Source organism: Asterias rubens, chromosome 5 (genome assembly GCF_902459465.1).
Source record: "Asterias rubens chromosome 5, eAstRub1.3, whole genome shotgun sequence".
Classification (NCBI taxonomy): domain Eukaryota; kingdom Metazoa; phylum Echinodermata; class Asteroidea; order Forcipulatida; family Asteriidae; genus Asterias; species Asterias rubens.
In genome coordinates this window covers 17726268-17744637 of record NC_047066.1, presented here as the reverse complement: position 1 = coordinate 17744637, position 18370 = coordinate 17726268, and the positions used below count along the sequence as shown (strand labels likewise).

At 37.5% G+C, this 18370-nt stretch overlaps 1 protein-coding gene across 1 annotated transcript in view; it reads left to right on the top strand.

Annotated features, from left to right (window-relative positions):
- Positions 1–18370, top strand: part of LOC117290497 (clustered mitochondria protein homolog) — a 61845-nt gene that overhangs the window by 20702 nt on the left and 22773 nt on the right. Inside the window, exons 6-10 of the mRNA XM_033771915.1 lie at positions 11828–11912; positions 12839–12964; positions 14119–14222; positions 16104–16147; positions 16664–16848. Of these exons, the coding sequence (XP_033627806.1) occupies positions 11828–11912; positions 12839–12964; positions 14119–14222; positions 16104–16147; positions 16664–16848 (544 nt within the window). The remainder of the gene's footprint in view (positions 1–11827; positions 11913–12838; positions 12965–14118; positions 14223–16103; positions 16148–16663; positions 16849–18370) is intronic.

The window sequence follows — 18370 nt, the reverse complement described above, 5'->3', positions numbered from 1 at the left end:
TTGAATCCTACCAAGCTAACAGTGGTCCAGTGGTTAGACTGCAGGACTTGCAATCACAAGGTTGTGGGTTTGAATCCTACTAAGTTAACAGTGGTCTAGTAGTTAGACTTCAGGACTTGCAATCACAAGGTTGTGGGTTTGAATCCTACTAAGCTAACCACTGCTTTCACAATGACAAGTGTCTAGTTACTGAGTCATAGATTCTTGATTTGTGCAGCTCAAATTCATAGACGTTAAACCAATGTTAATATGAGTGAGATTGGCTGTTGCCAGCTTTAAATATTCCGTATACTTCATTGCTTTTGGAACTCCTTGCCTGTTTCCCTCCTTTTCAACAATTTGTCTTAAGAGAAATATCTATTCCTTTCCTCAGCTCCCCTGATCAATTTTACCTTTAATAATATTGTAACCGCTTACCAAGAGTGGCTTTGAGCCTTCTTTGGGGCAAGCTTGCATAGTTTCTTTTTAAACCAACACTTAATTTTGTTACATTTTGTGAAATAGCATCGCCAAACAAGTTGGCGGTACGTTCAAGTTCACTTCTAGAAACAGCGATTTTGTTTACTGTGAACATCTTCTTATCCTACCAAGTGTGATTAAAGCCACTTCCATAACAAATACTTCAGATCTGAGGCTAGATCAATAGTCTAGCCAGCGCACAATAGCCACAAATTCCTGTCATTGACGTAGTATTTTGACTTATTTCAGACAAGAAGTGTTAATAGTTCAGGTTTTCGATGTTCATAAGCAGTTTGGAAAAGCCAAATCTCCTTTTTCAATTAAACCGAACAAATTTGTTTGAAATGGATTTGGGGATGTAGGCCTATGCATTGAGCCTGTACTTCGCTACTCCATCATAACCCCCCTTCAATCCACATGTGTGAAGAAGAAAGAAAGTTGCATTAACCATGCCAATTCTCCAAGAGATTTAGACAGCCCGCATGTTCAGTTGTTAACAATCCACATAAATCCAAAGGACAATGAATGGATTTGCAGCCAGTCTTTTGAACCAAATCTGCACGTAGCCATAATCTATAAAAGCATAACTTTCAGACATAGTGCTGCATCTGTAACATCATTGACCCGCTCGCTTGGAAGTACACATATGTCTCGTTTCACAGAGCTTTTCAGCTAGAAGTTAAAAAACTGTTCCGCCCATCCAGTTCTACCCCCTGGACACATACATTGTACAAAATGAAATACATAAAAATATGTCATCTGGTAGGATGCAACAATACCTTTTTATTTATGCCTGGAAACACACTGTATTAAATGCATCAACTTGATGAAAAGTATGATTTCTAAATCTGAAAGTTACAGCGCAGGAAGTATTGTGTTCTTCGCCCGACCCCCTACCATCTTAGACAGGTGTAATTTGGAACAGAGGAAGAAAACAACTACACAAAATAACCCTGAGCAGCAATTGAAGTGGTTTGAATTGTGTGTGGTTCAAGTACCAAGCACCCTTGCAACCAGCTACCATGAGTCTGTGGATATCAGGAGTCCTTGGTTTCAGTATGACAGCCACTTTCTCAAGTATCAAGTGTTTTCAGAAATGTTGTGTCAAGGAATCAGAGATCCATATTTTTTTTTAATTAGCCCTCAAACAACATATATATGTACAAGTTTCGCACACCACAAACTTGGTGTATGCTCTCTAATTTTACCAAGTACTGGAAAAAGTGGTCTTGAAGACACTGGACACTATTGGTAATTGTCAAAGACCACTTGGTGTATCTCAACATGCATAAAATAACAAACCTGTGAAAATTTGAGCTCAATCGGTCGTCCCCAGTTGCAAGATAATAATGAAAATAAAAACACCCTTGTCACACAAAGTTGTGTGCTTTCAGATACTTGATTTCGAGACCTCAATTTTCAAATCTGAGGTCTCGAAATCAAATTCGTGGAAAATTACTTCTTTCTCAAAAACTACACTACTTCAGAGGGAGCTGTTTCTCACAATGTTTTATACTATCAACATCTCTCCATTGCTTGTTACCAAGCGGGTTTTTGTGCTAACAATTATTTTGAGTAATTACCAATAGTGTCCACTGCCTTTAAACACATGTAGCTTCACTTTATCAATATATTTTTTTTCTTTTACATATAATTTTTTGATAAGATGAGGCAATTTAAACTTTGCCGTTTATGTGTGTCACGTGATACAAGGTCTTATCCCTTGTAGTATGTACATGGAGTACAGAACAATATGTTACTATCCCGGAAACACACACAAACCCTATGGTACCAAAATACAATTTATCATAGTTATAGCAGGGAGCCTCTTTTGTGTGATAATGTTTTTTCCTCAATTATTTCATGTGCAAATAGTTGTAAAACAAAAAATAAAGATGGCACGACTACACAGTTTTAATAATGGGAAAGAGGACTAATGAGGTTGCTGTATTGTTGGGGTCGCTATTTGAGAGAAAAAAAGAAAAAATGAATATACAATTAACGTTTCCATAAAATGATCAATTTATCACTAAAATAAATGGTGCATGAAAGAGATAAAGAACTGATTACTATCACATGATTTCAAACCCTTGTGAAACATTAGTAAGAATGGAGATACATGTAGAAGGGCATCCCCATGAGGTGATACAAAAAGCAAATTTATTTGAGGGACACACGAAAATTAATTTTTAAAAGTCAGTCTTTATCTTTTGTTAGAGGATAAATTCCTCTGGGGAAAACAGTCAATTATCACAGGACCAAAACAGGAAATTGATATTAATATTTGGTTTCCTTCGGACTGGTTGCTGCAATGATTGCACTCTAGTACTACCAGAGGTGTTGCCATGTTGTCATATAACTGGAACAGGCGCACCAAATTTAATAATAATAATAATAATACACGGCTTTTATATAGCTCCCTTAACCCCACGAGGGTCCCGAGGCGCTTCACAGAGGTTAAAAATATTAAGCAAGTTTAGAAAAAGTTAAACTTACTTTGGTCATCAGGACTTGCAATCATAAGGTTGTGGGTTCCTATCGTACCCTAACAAGAAAACCGCTGATTTCACACTCACTGACTAGAGTTAATATTGTTATCTAATAATAGATGTTTTTTTCACAGAACTCGGGCAAGAACTAGAGAACTAGTACAGTGTTAACATACATTGGTGTGTATGGACAAAACCCAAATGAATATTGTTGTCTAGTTTTTACAGTATCACAATTTCTTGATTTGTGCAACTTATAATCATAGATGTTAAACTGATTCTTATATGAAATAGATTGGCTGTTGCCAGCTTGGTGTTTATAACCCCTTGTGGGAGTTTGCCAAGTTCCCTTGATGGGAAGATCATTTAAACAGACAGACAGATAGACCGCAAGAAAGACAGACAGACCGGTATTTGGGATCTGACTGATACTGTGCTGTTTCAATACCTAAAAACAAAACCAGAATGACATTTTATTTCTAGCAGAGTAAGGTGTCTTTTTAAATCATTACTGTCATTCCACCCTTGATACGTTAACAGACATTGCAATGAGTGCATTTGTGTACGCAAGTAACACCATCTTAATTGTTTCATGTGTAAAAAGCAGTACTTATTCATGCCTTGAGGACTTCATAAAGAGCTTATCTGAGCCCGCCCGCTGGCCGTCATCTCAATTAAAGAGACAATCTACGGTATTTAAGAAATGCTCACGGTCACGTCACGGTATGTTGCCTCTATTGACGGACGTTGGGATGCGTCAGTAATGCCAAATGGGTTTGGGGTGATGAAACAACATGCTATAAACATTATCATAAGTAATGAAGATGATGAGAGAAATGCATATGTCAATATGGGATTTTACTCTTGTGCATTCTTTTAATACGATATTTGGTTTATGAAATGTGATACTCTGTCTCGTCAATATTTAAGTTGTCTCTTTCTGTAATGTCTTTGAAATTTGATCAGGATTGTTTTTTTTACAATGTATAATAAACACGCTAAAGCCCTTTTTACCTGACAGAATAAAAACAACATTCCTGGTAAACTTTCAGCTTAGCGTGAAAAGATTCCTTTTTTTTATTTTATTTTTTTACAATTTTTTTTTTATACATAATCTACCTTCCTTGTGAAATTTCCTGAAACATTTAAAAAAAAAATTAACGACCTTCGACCAAAAAAGCTTAGCGGAATGTTTTGCAAGGAACCTTGTGTGAAACAACCCATTAATTGTTGTTGATTATATTTTAAAGAAATATTTCATTAAATAAGTTGAAGATAAAGCTCTTCTTTATCAGGCATGAGAATCTTCCGGTTTAAACCGGAATTCCGTTTTTTTTCCTTTCAAAATTGTGGTCTCCGAGTTCGATGTGAATTTGCTATAAAATTCGGGGGGTAGGTTTTTGGGGGTATACATTTGGATTTCTCTACTCCCTCTTCTCTAGTCAGACAATGTATAGTTTACCTTTGTAATTGTTATTATCGCGGATCCCCACACGTCGTTCATGAAATACCGGCACCTAAACAATAAATTGCCGTCCAGCAGCTGGCCCAATTTACGGCTTGTTGTCTTCCTGGCATCGGGCATGCATGCAGCAGCAGCGAAAGATGTATAAACTTGCCTCATTCCTTGCTTCGTTTATAGTGGTACGGTTCAATAATGTTTGCGTGTAATGCGCTTGCTGGTGCAGCAAAGATAACACGTGTGGAGACTTTTGAAAGTCTACTGAAAAAACAATGCACGTGTTTGCACCATGTGTACTGTGTACTGTGTACTGTGTACGTGCAGGTTTGCACACGAACCAATGAGTGGCGCGGCATGAATCTGAGATCGCCGGCAGGTCATGGTAAACTGGTACCTGTTATTGCCTCACAACCAGCGAAAGATATATTGGGAACCAGCGAACACACTGTACGTCCGGACGACGTGCTTTCTTCATTGGTTCTATTTCTATGTTGGGGTCTAATCTCAACCTCGTTCCAGTTATACCCTATGCTGAATAACAACCTCTTTCACAAAAACACATCGCTCTCGCCAAATATATAGGCCTATATATATTTTAAAATGTGCGTCGCCGACGGATCGTTAAAATCACAAACATTTAATTGCAAAAGAATTTCTGTTACACAACCGAATTTCAAATCAAGAACCTATAAAAATGGTTTTTGGAGAGAAAAAAAGCATTTTCAAGGGCAGAAATAAGGGATAAGATCGTCCAAAAAAAAAAAATATTATTGCTATTATTTTTTCCCCTTTCTTTTTCTGGAATTGTAACAAAATCGCAGGCAAACCCAAAATTGTTTGAATTGTTTGAGCTTTACATTCCTTATTTTCCCTTAAACCTATTATAAAAAAAAAAAAAAAGGAAAAATCACACAAAAGTAGCTCACTTCTACCTGGAAAAATAGGTGTCAGAAATGCATCAGAGACCACCACAGAGCTTCTAAAGTACCCAGAGCACACAAAAATGATGGAATATTGACATTTCCAATCAACTGAATTTTTTCCTGTTTTTTTATCATCACCCATTCTCATGCCTGCTTTATGTTTAGGAGACAAAAACAAATTAAAAGACACCTCGGAAAAAATGAAATGACTGGATTAGGATCGGTTAAGCTCTTGTGTGTGTTTGTTAGATGCCTGGCATTCCTGGTAGTTTATGAAAATGTCAGATATTGCACACTACTCCCTGGGTCTTGGGGAGACTCCATTAACCTTGAATCAAAACACCTGGCTTTGGTTTCTTCGAGCTGCTTTTAAGCAAATTAATATGTAAGCAGTTTTACTTACTGACTAAGGGTAGTCGCGGCCGCTTGTTGACACAGCATATACAGTATGGGGATCTGCTGGCTGGCAAGCTAAATATGCTACTGAATGATGCTAACCATATACGCTTCATGATGCACTCGCCAGCCAGCTGATCCCTAGGTCTGGTCGTATGCGATTGCCATATTCTGCGACAAACCGCTACACATCCTCCTTTATCCCTCGTGCAATAACACACTGCAATCGCAATTTTAACGATAATTATTAATTATCGCCCAGTCTCCAGTATTTTTCTTATCTCAATTTTACTAATGATAATTATAAATTTATCGCCCAGTCTCCAGTATTTTTCTTATCTCAATTTTACTAACGATAATTATAAAGTTATCGCCCAGTCTCCAGTGTTTTTCTTATTGCTTTTTTTTTAGTGGTTTTTCTTGTAATTGTATATAGCCATTGTCTGTTTTGTAATGTTTTTAATGTGTCAACGTTTTTACTGTATGCGAGCATTTGAATTACCCATTTTGGGATCTAATTAAGATTATTGTATTGTATTGTATTGCATTGTATAAAAGACAAAGGACCATGTTAGTTTTACAACACAATAAGCAAAGTAATACTAAGCAAATTTATCAGTTTTAGCAGGGTCCTTTCTCTGTGGTAGACATTTGCTGCTTGTGCTCTATGATCTTTTGGTAAGCCAGTTTGGCATTTACATGGTTACATCACAAGGTACATGTAAGCTGCAAAATAATAATAGCAAGGTATGCAGGGAATGTTTTCATCATACAAGATTTTTATTGAACATATTTTTTTCCACAGAATGCTAGTAATAGTTTAATTAGAAAGTTATAATTGTTGTGCAATTTGCTACCTACATTTATGCAGGCAAATTATTATTAATGGTTTGTTACTGTGGAGATGCCAGTTTATTTTATTGCCAATTGCAATACGTACAAAAAAATACCTGCAGTTAACAGTATTTTTGTTCCAGCTAGTTTTAGAGCTTGCACTGTATGAACTGATGCTACAACTTGCCTTTGAGCTTACAATTGCTGTAGCATGTATACTGTATGAATAATGTACACATTCCAAGTGCATACACGTACATGTATGCGCATAAAAGTGCATGGTGTATGCACTGTGGATTTATACATAGACATTTACATGTACGAACAGGCATAAATAATTTACATTTAGGCCTTTTGAGCAGATGTTCTTAGTTGAATTTCAAGATGCTGAAATTAACAGCAACATTCTCACTTCAAACTGAAAAAAAGGAGAGAAAAAAAAAAAAAAAAGGGAAACATTCTACACAAGTAATTTATTTAAGATACAACTGTGCAAAGAAAATCAATAAAACAATATCATTGATGCAAGAAATAAACAAGAAATAAACAAGAGCTCGGATCTTGTTACTGTATGGTCTCTCCACATCAAAACCCAGTTTGTGCTCATCAAAATTAAGTGTAGACCCTTTGTGCTGGCTGCCAACACTGAGGTCTAACAGTGGAAGGTAATACGCACACACATGTACTATGCGCAACTCTCAGCCAGGTCTTGAATGACCTCAGCGAGGGCGCTGTTTGGGTTTGTGATGTCATAGATAGCCTAAGTAACCAATCACATTGCATTTTGGTTGGCGTGGTACCCCCTTTCCATACTCAGCATTATTGAGCCTGTTTTAAAGCCATTACCCTTTCGGTAAACTGTATTGTCCAAAGGCCCACACTTCGTGTATCACAACTTCTATATAAAATTGCAAACCCATGGAAATTTGGGCTCAATCCGTCATCGGAGTCTGGGAGAAAATAACGGGAAAACCTACCCTTGTATCCGCACAATAAATTCGTAATTCTCGATATCGAGAATTGATATTGTTTTACTGTTTTCTCAAAAGTATAAAGCATTTCATGGAATAATATTTCAAGGCTACCTTCTGTAAACCCTGTAAGTTATTTGTAAATCTGTGAACTTTTGTTTTTTGTACCGAAAGGGTCCAATGGCTTTAAGGCTCTATGGAACTAGTCTGTATCTAATAGATGTTAAATTTGCATCGGGGATAAAGAATATAAATTTTTGCTTTTTTACCCATATACACCGTTGTGTGTAGCACTATATACTCAGTACTTTCCCGAGTCCTGTGAAAAAAAAAAAAAAATCAAAAAAAATCACAGGCATTTTACTCGGGTGGGATTCGAACCCACGACCTTTGCAATTCTAGAGCAGTGTCATACCAACTAGACCACCGAGATTGCCCGGTATCTAGAGGCAGTTCGAATCCTATGTTTTAGCAGCGGGTACTGCAAATGATTTAATAGATGTTAAATTTGCATCGGGGATAAAGAATATAAATTTTTGCTTTTTTACCCATATACACCGATGTGTGTAGCACTGTATACTCAGTACTTTCCCGAGTCCTGTGAAAAAAAATCACAGGCATTTTACTCGGGTGGGATTCGAACCCACGACCTTTGCAATTCTAGAGCAGTGTCATACCAACTAGACCACCGAGATTGCCCGGTATCTAGAGGCAGTTCGAATCCTATGTTTTAGCAGCGGGTACTGCAAACGATTTAATAGATGTTAAATTTGCATCGGGGATAAAGAATATAAATTTTTGCTTTTTTACCCATATACACCGATGTGTGTAGCACTGTATACTCAGTACTTTCCCGAGTCCTGTGAAAAAAATCACAGGCATTTTACTCGGGTGGGATTCGAACCCACGACCTTTGCAATTCTAGAGCAGTGTCATACCAACTAGACCACCGAGATTGCCCGGTATCTAGAGGCAGTTCGAATCCTATGTTTTAGCAGCGGGTACTGCAAACGATTTAATAGATGTTAAATTTGCATCGGGGATAAAGAATATAAATTTTTGCTTTTTTACTCATATACACCGATGTGTGTAGCACTGTATACTCAGTACTTTCCCGAGTCCTGTGAAAAAAATCACAGGCATTTTACTCGGGTGGGATTCGAACCCACGACCTTTGCAATTCTAGAGCAGTGTCATACCAACTAGACCACCGAGATTGCCCGGTATCTAGAGGCAGTTCGAATCCTATGTTTTAGCAGCGGGTACTGCAAACGATTTAATAGATGTTAAATTTGCATCAGGGATAAAGAATATAAATTTTTGCTTTTTTACCCATATACACCGATGTGTATCTGCAGCCTACATGTATAAATACAAACTTGCAACTTTAATTATCTGTGTATTAGCTACAGTCAGTTTCTTGTGATGAATGTGGTTTAACCCCAGCGTGTATTATGGCTTGTGAATGTCACCATTTAACCTTCATTGATGGATAGTGTCACATGGCAGACAGGAAGTCAATGTGTCCTGAAGGTCACAAACATAAACTGAGAGGCAGCTAAAATTATATTAATTTTGAATTAAATATGCAAGAGGCAGTTTTCTGTAGTGAAATTTAATGCAAATTCGTTAAAGATGTTAATTAATTGAAAATTGATTGCTCTTTCATGTGCATGTATCTTGGAGTGACTTTGGGCCCGAAAAATAAAAACAAAGAAATCTGCGCAATGAACACATGACAAGTCCCATGTACATGTAGAGTAGGAACCAGGTTTAGTTCTCGCACCTTTAGGTAGAGATTTAACAGATTAAAAAAAGGTTCCTTGATGTGTCAGCAGATACAACTTGAACTTGGGTTTTGCTGACACTGCTACACATGTAGTTAAAGGGAAGGTAAAGGTTTTGACATCACTCTTAACACTATTGGCAATAATAAACTTACGTGGTTATACAGCATCTTCCGATAGCATGAAGCATTTTGAGAATCATTTCATTCAAAGTAAGTGGTTATGGAAAATGAGCAAGTTTTTATGCTAATAATTATTTTGAGTAATTACCAATAGTGTCCACTGCCTTTAACTTTTGCAGTTCCTTAATGGATTTTATTACCTCTGATTTATTTCCGACATTCAGTTACAAGTAGCTCAAAAGTCAAGTCTCTAGCGTCACTGAAAGCCTTTTAGATTTGTATGCCTGGCCCCAAGTGCCACTCACAAATACCATTCATAAATGTGATGGTTAGTTGCCACATGACCGAGCAGCCATAGCACCAACAGTGATGATATCTTAACCTTTCAATACTGAAATGTAATCCTTGATTCTTCTCCAGGGTGATTTGATGTTGTACGCTAGTAGGCTGGGCTCGTTGACTTGAGTGGATAGGTCTTGTGGGGGCGTATGGAAGGAGTGTGTTTGCGCGTGGGCTCACGTGCTTGGGATCGACTACATCTCAACATACCTTAGGCTCTGTTGTGGCTGGGTTCTTAGATATCAAAATATTTAGTGATGTACAGTGAACTGGCATAGTTTCACCACACAGTCAAATGTCAAATTTGAAAACATTAAAGGGTGACTACAGGATGCTCTGAAATATACAGTTATTACATTTTTGTTATAGATGGAGTCTATAGGAAAGAGAAAAAATATATTTTGATTATCTTACCTCGCGTTAAAACATGGTAAAAATGTTTTCCTCTGAAACACTCCAAGCCAAGTTTCTGAAAAACGTGAGGTCAAACAAACTTGCGCGAAAAAGTGCTCGTGAAGTCATCGGCGGATATTTGATTTGGAAAATAGCGCCCTCAATTGGCCAAAGCTGGAGAACTGTGCACAAACCCTAATTGGGATATTGTGCCAATGACGTCAAGGGGTCATTGCATGTCATTATCATAGATAAGCAGTTTTTGACTCTCGGCTGAAAAAGTCGCGCGGAGAGGTGCATTTTTGACTTGAATTATTTATTCCTAGATGCAAATTTTAAGCGTAAAATGGTTATAAACCGGTATCTACAATATCTATTTGGCCAATAAAAGGCAATAGTTAAAATATTGAGGGTATCCTGTAGCTTGTGTTTAAGAAAAACTTTTGGATTTTTGTTAATGATCAAAGCAGGATTGTGTATAAATAACATGTACATAGCATGGGCATAAGCTTTCATTTGGTATTTGAGCTGTCTGTAGTCTGTTTAGTCATGTCTTATGTTGGTTCAATCCTACAGTGTTCGTACTACTGTAAGTAATCCTATACATGTACATGTTATCAAATTGTGTCCAATACTTATTCATCAAACTTGTGTAGCATTTGTAAGCCGGGAAGGAAGAATGCTTTTACCTCCTCAAGACATAAAAGGCTGCAGTGATACAGTGCACAATGGGGCATACATGTACATGTTAGTTACAATCAATTTTGCTATTAATGCAATGCAGTTGCCAAAGCTCTTATCTTATTAGATTCCATTGGTGCATTAAGCAGATCTGAATATCAATATAGAAACCTCTAGGAGGTATAAACAAATCTAAATAAGAAAAATCTGTTCAATGTTAGATGAGGAAATCATGTCTACGTAGTTGTCTGCGAATGTGCATGCATCGGTTAATAAATGACAGAATGTACAAATGTAAACAAATCTAAATAAGAAAAATCTGTTCAATATTAGATGAGGAAATCATGTCTTATTGTATATGAATGTACATGCATCGGTTAATAAATGACAGAATGTACAAATGTATGAATTGCAAATTCCATTGTATCAATGCATCACTACATTATTATATAAAAACTACATCTTTATCACTTTGCCTTGTGTTCAATTCAGTGTAATCATGAAATGGAGGCTGGGTGGGAGGCGACAATAGTCTGGTGCCTTCTTCAGCATTTAGAAATTGTCTTAGCATTGTATACACAAGAGAATTATCTTTTGTATTACCCGATGCCAAAGTAACATATATTTTATGGTTTCGGTCCCCACCATGCCCACTGCTAACACATAGGATTCAAACTGCCTCTAGCCACATGGCTTGCTTGGTGGTCTAACAATGGTAAGACGTCTGCACTAGCAATGCAGAGGTCGTGGGTTTGAGTCCCACCAAAATGATTTACTTATGGTTTTGTTTTCGCAGAACTCAGGAAAGTACTGAGTATTCCATGTGTAGGGTGTAAGGTGTAAGGATAAAAACAAAAATATTGTCATTTTGTCATCTTGCAATTTTACTTAGAAATTATCATATTATTGATGGGGAAAAGTAACTTGATAAAAAATATAAGAATTTCGTTTGTTGTTTTTTCTCTACCCAGGTGACCTGATGTACCTTTATGTGATGACAATGGAAGGAACATCTCATCATATTACTGCATCCACAAGGGGCTTTTACATCAACCAGTAAGTTCCTTGAAACCAAAGAGTTATTGTATAAGAACTAGAGGGCGCACTGGTGATGCTACGTGCACAAACACGACAGGACCGCAAGGAGACACGCGCGTCATTTTGTAAGATGAACTTTACGCCCGTTGAATATAAAGAAGTACATGCTGGAGTGTATGTTAATAATGCTGTGCGATACTGTTTTGTCAACTAACAAAATGGCTGCACACCGGGCCGCGTATCTAGGTTTTTGCACCCTCTAGTTCTTGTTTTATAACTCTGTAATTGAAACATACAAATAATTAGGACAGTTTTGCATTGGTTTCAATGCCATACATGTAGCATGAATCACCATTCTCACTCTTTCTACTAGGAGGGCTTAATTTCATAAAGCCAGATAGCGTGTTCAGCAGAAAATACTGCTTGGCAAATTTCTTCGCTAAGGGACCAATTGGTGCAGCACCAGTCGCAACAACTAGAACTTCATGGCATTTTGGCTGGTTACCTCTTTCTGCGTAGCAAGAGTTGTTTGTGCTTAGCAAATATTTTTGCTTACAAGCTTTATGAAATTAGTTTGAGCTGCCTGGTCAGCTAATAGACTCTGTTTATGGGATGCCATTGCTGAGGTCAAAGTATGGAAACTCGCAACTCTCAGCCAATGATGGGAGAGGTAGAGTTTGGATTAAAAAGATAGTTAACTTTTTATACACGGTTTATCATACACAGGATAAGTTTACATGTAGAATTCCCTGATGAGTGTTACAATGAAATGGGTTCTGGTCTTTACAAATCAGCATTTTCATTCATGGGGAACAGCTTGTTTCATATAAAATAGGGATGCTTTTCAACACTGGTCTTCAGTTATTTTATCCACAGGTGATGGAGGAAGGTTTCTATTCTTTTACGTTGAGTCCCATAACTCTTAAATCATGTTTTGTTTGTAGGTCCACACAGGAGATGTTTAATCCTAAGCCGGCTGAGCAGAAGCATAGCTCCCACTCCTTGATAGAGCTCCTCAATAAAGTCAGTCCAATCTTCAAGAAGAACTTTGCCCAGCTACTGAAGAAGAGGTAATGAATGAAGACAATCAGAGCATGCTGACTGAAATGTTGAGTTGTCATCAACTTGTTCTTTTCATAAACAACATTACTCAAAAGATATATTAACGCGGTGTTACCGCTAACCTCACCCCAGTATACTCTCACCATGCAAAGTTTTAAATCCTACGTAATGAATGATGTTGAGATGCCATCCAGGGTTTTAGTTAGGTGAACAAATCCAAAAGACTGCATGGCTTGTGTAGCTCACCTTTTGTCGGGACCAGACAATCTGTTACAAGACTAGAAGTATATTATGACAGAAACTTTCTGCACAATTACTCTTTTTATTTGGGCTTATGAGTGATAGTTTTATACTCAACTAAATTGAAAGATGGAGTATTAAGGCCCGGTCACACAGGCCTCGATAACGATAACGAAAAAACGAGAATGTTAACAATGCACGCCCTCGATTGGTTGAATGAGCGTGGGCATATTATGCATGGTGCAATTTAACCAATAGAATGCGATCACTTTGCGTCGTTATTATTATCGTTATCATTACGCTGCAGTGCGACTTGGCCTTTAGACCACCGGACCTGTCTGGTCATAAGTTTACTGGCCTGATGCTAAAAACACTCGCCTTTGGCATTCGGTCCAGTGTAAAAAGTGAGCCTTAGCATGTTTGTCCAAAAAAGATTGATTAGTTTCAGTCTGAAAGCTCATTGATTATGAAGATTATACAAGTACAAATTCTCCAGAGAAATATTCCTTTCAGAAAGGAAAAAAAAAATAGAATTTAAAGACACCACTCTCCCTTGTGTGACTAGTCCCAAAGACAGTTTAGTTCTGATCTTTGTCATGATAATTTGATGTTAAAAAATTGTCTTATTTGACTAGGCCTAGAGACAGTCTACCTTTTACTGTTGTCGTAGTAAATTGTTGTTCAGAAGTTGCCTTATTTGACCCCAGGCCTGGATTTACACACAGGCAACGGAGGCCATGGCCTCCGTTGCCCCTGGTCTTGGCCTTGGTGCCCCTTCCAAAGTTTCACATTGACTTAAATTTTATCCAAGAGAAGTGCCCTTTCCAAAATGAAATTAGCCTTGCCCTTTCAACATGTTCAAAGATGAAATTCCAGGCTTGAGTGGTGTTTTGTTAATTTGTTATTATGTTTTGCTACTCAGAGCTCAGAGACATCCATTTGAGCGAGTCCCAACTCCATTCCAGGTTTACTCATGGATGGCTCCCCAGATGGAGCACACGATTGACTCAATACGAGCTGAAGATGGTAAGTAATACTCGCATGACACTCACATGATACTCAGTGCTCAGGGATGATAAAGTTTAGACTTGTATCTCAATTCAGACTTTTCAAGACTGTCTGTGGGTGCGTTCAACTAGCTTCCCTGTGTCGACCCCGCGGTGCTCATTTGGGTGAGCCCCTGACAAGAGTTAATCAAACGATCACTCACTGCTCTCGTAGTGACGTCATGCACCTCGGGCCAGCTCCAAGTAACCCGTTCCACAAGCATGGCGCTTGGGGCTGACCCAAATAAGCCCCTTGAATGACATTAAAGCTATTTGAGCGTACCGGGTTGACCCGGAGAAGTTAGTCAAACGCACCCTTAAAAACTCTTTCAATGCTTGTTTTTTTAGGTGTTTTTTTATGTAATTTATACGCTTTGAACCTAAAATGCTCAGCTTTTTGGAGGGTTTTGAAATTCTATACAAACAAATCTTGTTCACCAAACAAAATATATACTTGCTGATTTGTGTTGTCCGGTACATCCCCAAGTCAATAGTATGTTGAGTGATAATGCCCTCTTGTGAAAACATGTCATACATGTATAATTGATGACACTTTGTGAGTACATAAAACAGATTGTACATGTACAATAATGGTGCTTTCAGAATACATAAAACAAATCGTACATGTATCCCTTGGCACTGAAAGAGTTATTAACAAAAATGCTGTGTTTTTCCAAATAAAAGTCTGGCTCTTTGATCTACTTCTCTAGAACTGAGGATAAAAATCTCCTTTCTGATATAACTCCTGAGGTTATCAACAGTTTGACAATCCATCATGTCAATGCACACCCTAAGAACTTAATCCTAGTTTCAGGCTTTTTTGTTAGCAGTGATTGTCACCTGTATTAACTACCACAAAACACTAGCTCTTTGGAAAACCATGGAGAGTAACTCATATCTAGATCAGGGAGTACTGTGCTATTTATTTTTTCACTTTGGGTTTGTTTGCATAAAGGTTTCTTATCAAAAAGCAAAGGAGATATTGAGTTATAATAATATTTGAGTTTATATAGCGCTTTTTCACTCCCGAATGGTTCTCTCAAAGCGCTTTAAATTATTACCCCTGGTCACTGGGCCTTAATTCACTCCTTAAACCATCTCAGCTCCCTGGGGAGTATACAGCCTCGTGCAACAAATGCGCTACTTGGCTAAATCAATCACAAGAACCATCTCTGCCCTCACAGGTCCCCATTTACCCCTGGGTGGAGAGAAGCAATAATGGTTAAGTGTCTTGCTCAGGGACACAAGTGTCACGACCGGGATTGGAACCCACACACTGCTGAACAGAATCAGCAGAGCTTGAATTCGGTGCTCTTAACCGCTCGGCCACGACACCCCAACAGTTACAGTTGAAAGCCAGAGAAAATTTGAAACTCATTCATTCTATTTGGTTTGAGTTGAATTTTGTCAAATACATCAATATGTAAAGTACAACATGAAAACAGTATTAACATAACATGATTGTATTCTTTCTTTACAAACTTTTATTAATATTCTTATTTTTTCTTTTTTCTTTCTTTATTCCCAATCACCCCCCCCCCCTCCATTTTATGTTTTAACTGCTGGTTCAAACCTTTTGGCTGTAAACACAATTTAGTTTTACTCCACAGTCTGGCCTATTTTTTTGCAGTTCTGAATTATGTTGGGCATGACATGTCCATGCATATAAAATAATATCACTAATAAAAATAATCCATCGTTAAAATGTAATACCCTAAGAGTTTGGGAGTTTTCATCTTAAGTCGAACAGTGTCACATTTTGTTTTCTCTGTGCACTCACTCCTCATTATCATTATTTAGCTGTTCAAATGTTTAGTAATCAAGTTAATAAATCTGTACCATTGTTAATTTGTTCCTGCAGCATACACCTCCAGACTTGGCTATGAAGAACACATACCAGGACAGGTAGATTAATCTTTAGTTTCAGTTTTTGCACTTAGTAGTAATAGTAGTAACTAGAAATAGCAATTTAAAGCATTCATTTACTGAAACTTACGTACGATTGTTAATCGTGCAGGTTCAAAACTTGCACAAGGAGTTACTTGGCAACCTACTAGGATAGTATTTCAATTTATTATAAATTACGTAATATGGATATTTGTAGAAATATTCCAAATTTGCTTTAGAGTGGAAGTTCAAGTAATACTCTTCCCAGTTAAGTCTGATTTTGATTTGTTTTGCCCTGGAAAAATTCTGAAAAAAATTCTTATTAAATAGCTCGAAAAAGTCCATGTGTACATGTAGGTTAGACCTTGTAATCAATGAAATATTCTTACTTCATTCCAAGAACCAAATATCATGTCTTCTACAAATGGCAGTAACAACCTTGCATAAAGCCAACTGATAGAAGTACACAATTGACATACATTATAAGTTACTTTTTACAAACCCACTTTGGGTGAATATTTCTTTGTATTTTAGACCCGAGATTGGAATGAGGAGACCCAGACCACCAGAGAGCTTCCTCGTAAGAACCTTCCAGAGAGGTTGCTTAGAGAGAGAGCGATCTTCAAGGTACATAGTGACTTTGTAGCAGCAGCAACTAGAGGTGCTATGGCAGTCATTGATGGCAATGTCATGGCGATCAACCCAGGAGAAGATACCAAGTAAGTATTATTGCCTTACATTGTAATAATCTGCTGATTAAAGGGAAGGTACACGTTTGGTAATTGTCAAAGACCAGTCTTCTCACATGGTGTATCCCATCATAACCATAAAATAACAAGCCTGTAAATATTTGGGCTCAATTGGTTATCGAAGTTGCAAGAAAATGATGAAAGAAAAAAAACCACCCTTGTTGGACGAAGTTGTGTGCTTTCAGATAAGAATAAAAGACTTCTAGCTAGAAGTCTTTTATTATTTTAGTGAGAAATTACCTGTTTCTCAAAAACTACGTTACTTCAGAGGGAGTCGTTTCCCACAATGTTTATACTATTACCAACTCTCCAATGCTTGTTACCAAGTCAGTTTTTAAGTTAATATTTGTTTTGACTAATTACCAAACGTGTACCTTCCCTTGAAAGGGAGGGTTGTAGATTGGTTTTTGTCATTTATAGGCAAAATTATAAAGACAGATTCAATCACATGTGAAAGTTTCAGCAAACGGCAAAACCTGTGACATAATTTTCACAATAAAAGCTGAGGCCACACTGCAGCGAAAACGATAACGATCATGACGCACAAGAGAACGCATTGTGTTGGTTGAATTGCTCCACACAGAATACGCCCACGCTCATTCAATAAATAGAATGTGTTCTCTTTGCATCGTGATTGTTATCGTTTTCTTAATCGCTGCAGTGTGACTCGGCCTTATTGTTGAATCCATCCATGGCAGGTTCCAAACGCATCTCTGACCGCAGCATTTGTGAATAGACATCAACCCTCAGAAATCTGAGAAACAATACATATATTAAATGCTTCTCAGATTCAAATATTTTTGGTGGAAAAAAAATATCATATTTGAAGAGAATCCCTTTTCAAAATAGTTTATACTGTCGACAATTGCAGTGCTTCCCACCAAAAAATGTTTAAGGTCAATAATTTTTAAGGTACTTACCAATCTATGACCCTAACTTTATACAAAAAGTGCATTGACTCCTATTGGATGACCCATTGATACTTATGTGAGCTGCTGGTACGTGGTAAGGGTTTAGGGAACACATGTCAACATGAGTAACTGTTAAAAATCAGTATCTACACTCTAGACATGAAATAATAAATCTGTAAAAAAATTAATTTAATAATAATAATAATAATAATAAGACTTGTAATGCGCACATATCCACCCTGCTGGGTGTTCAAGGCGCAGTAAACCAAAAACGAAACAAAAACAAAACACAACACAAAGAAAAAACAGACACAACAAAATTAGTCATTGAAAACCTGTGACATAAGATAAGTTTTGAGAAGAGACTTGAATTTTGCAGTACAAAGACAAGATCGAAGATTAAGTGGTAGAGAGTTCCAGATGCGTGGCGCGGCTGAAGAAAAAGACCTGTCACCCCATGAGTGTCGAGACTTGGGTTCAATGAGGAGAAGCATAGAACTTGATCGAAGATTCCTTGATGGAGTGTAAACTTGAAGCAGTTCAGAAATATAGTGGGGAGCCTTGCCATTAAGAGCTTTGTG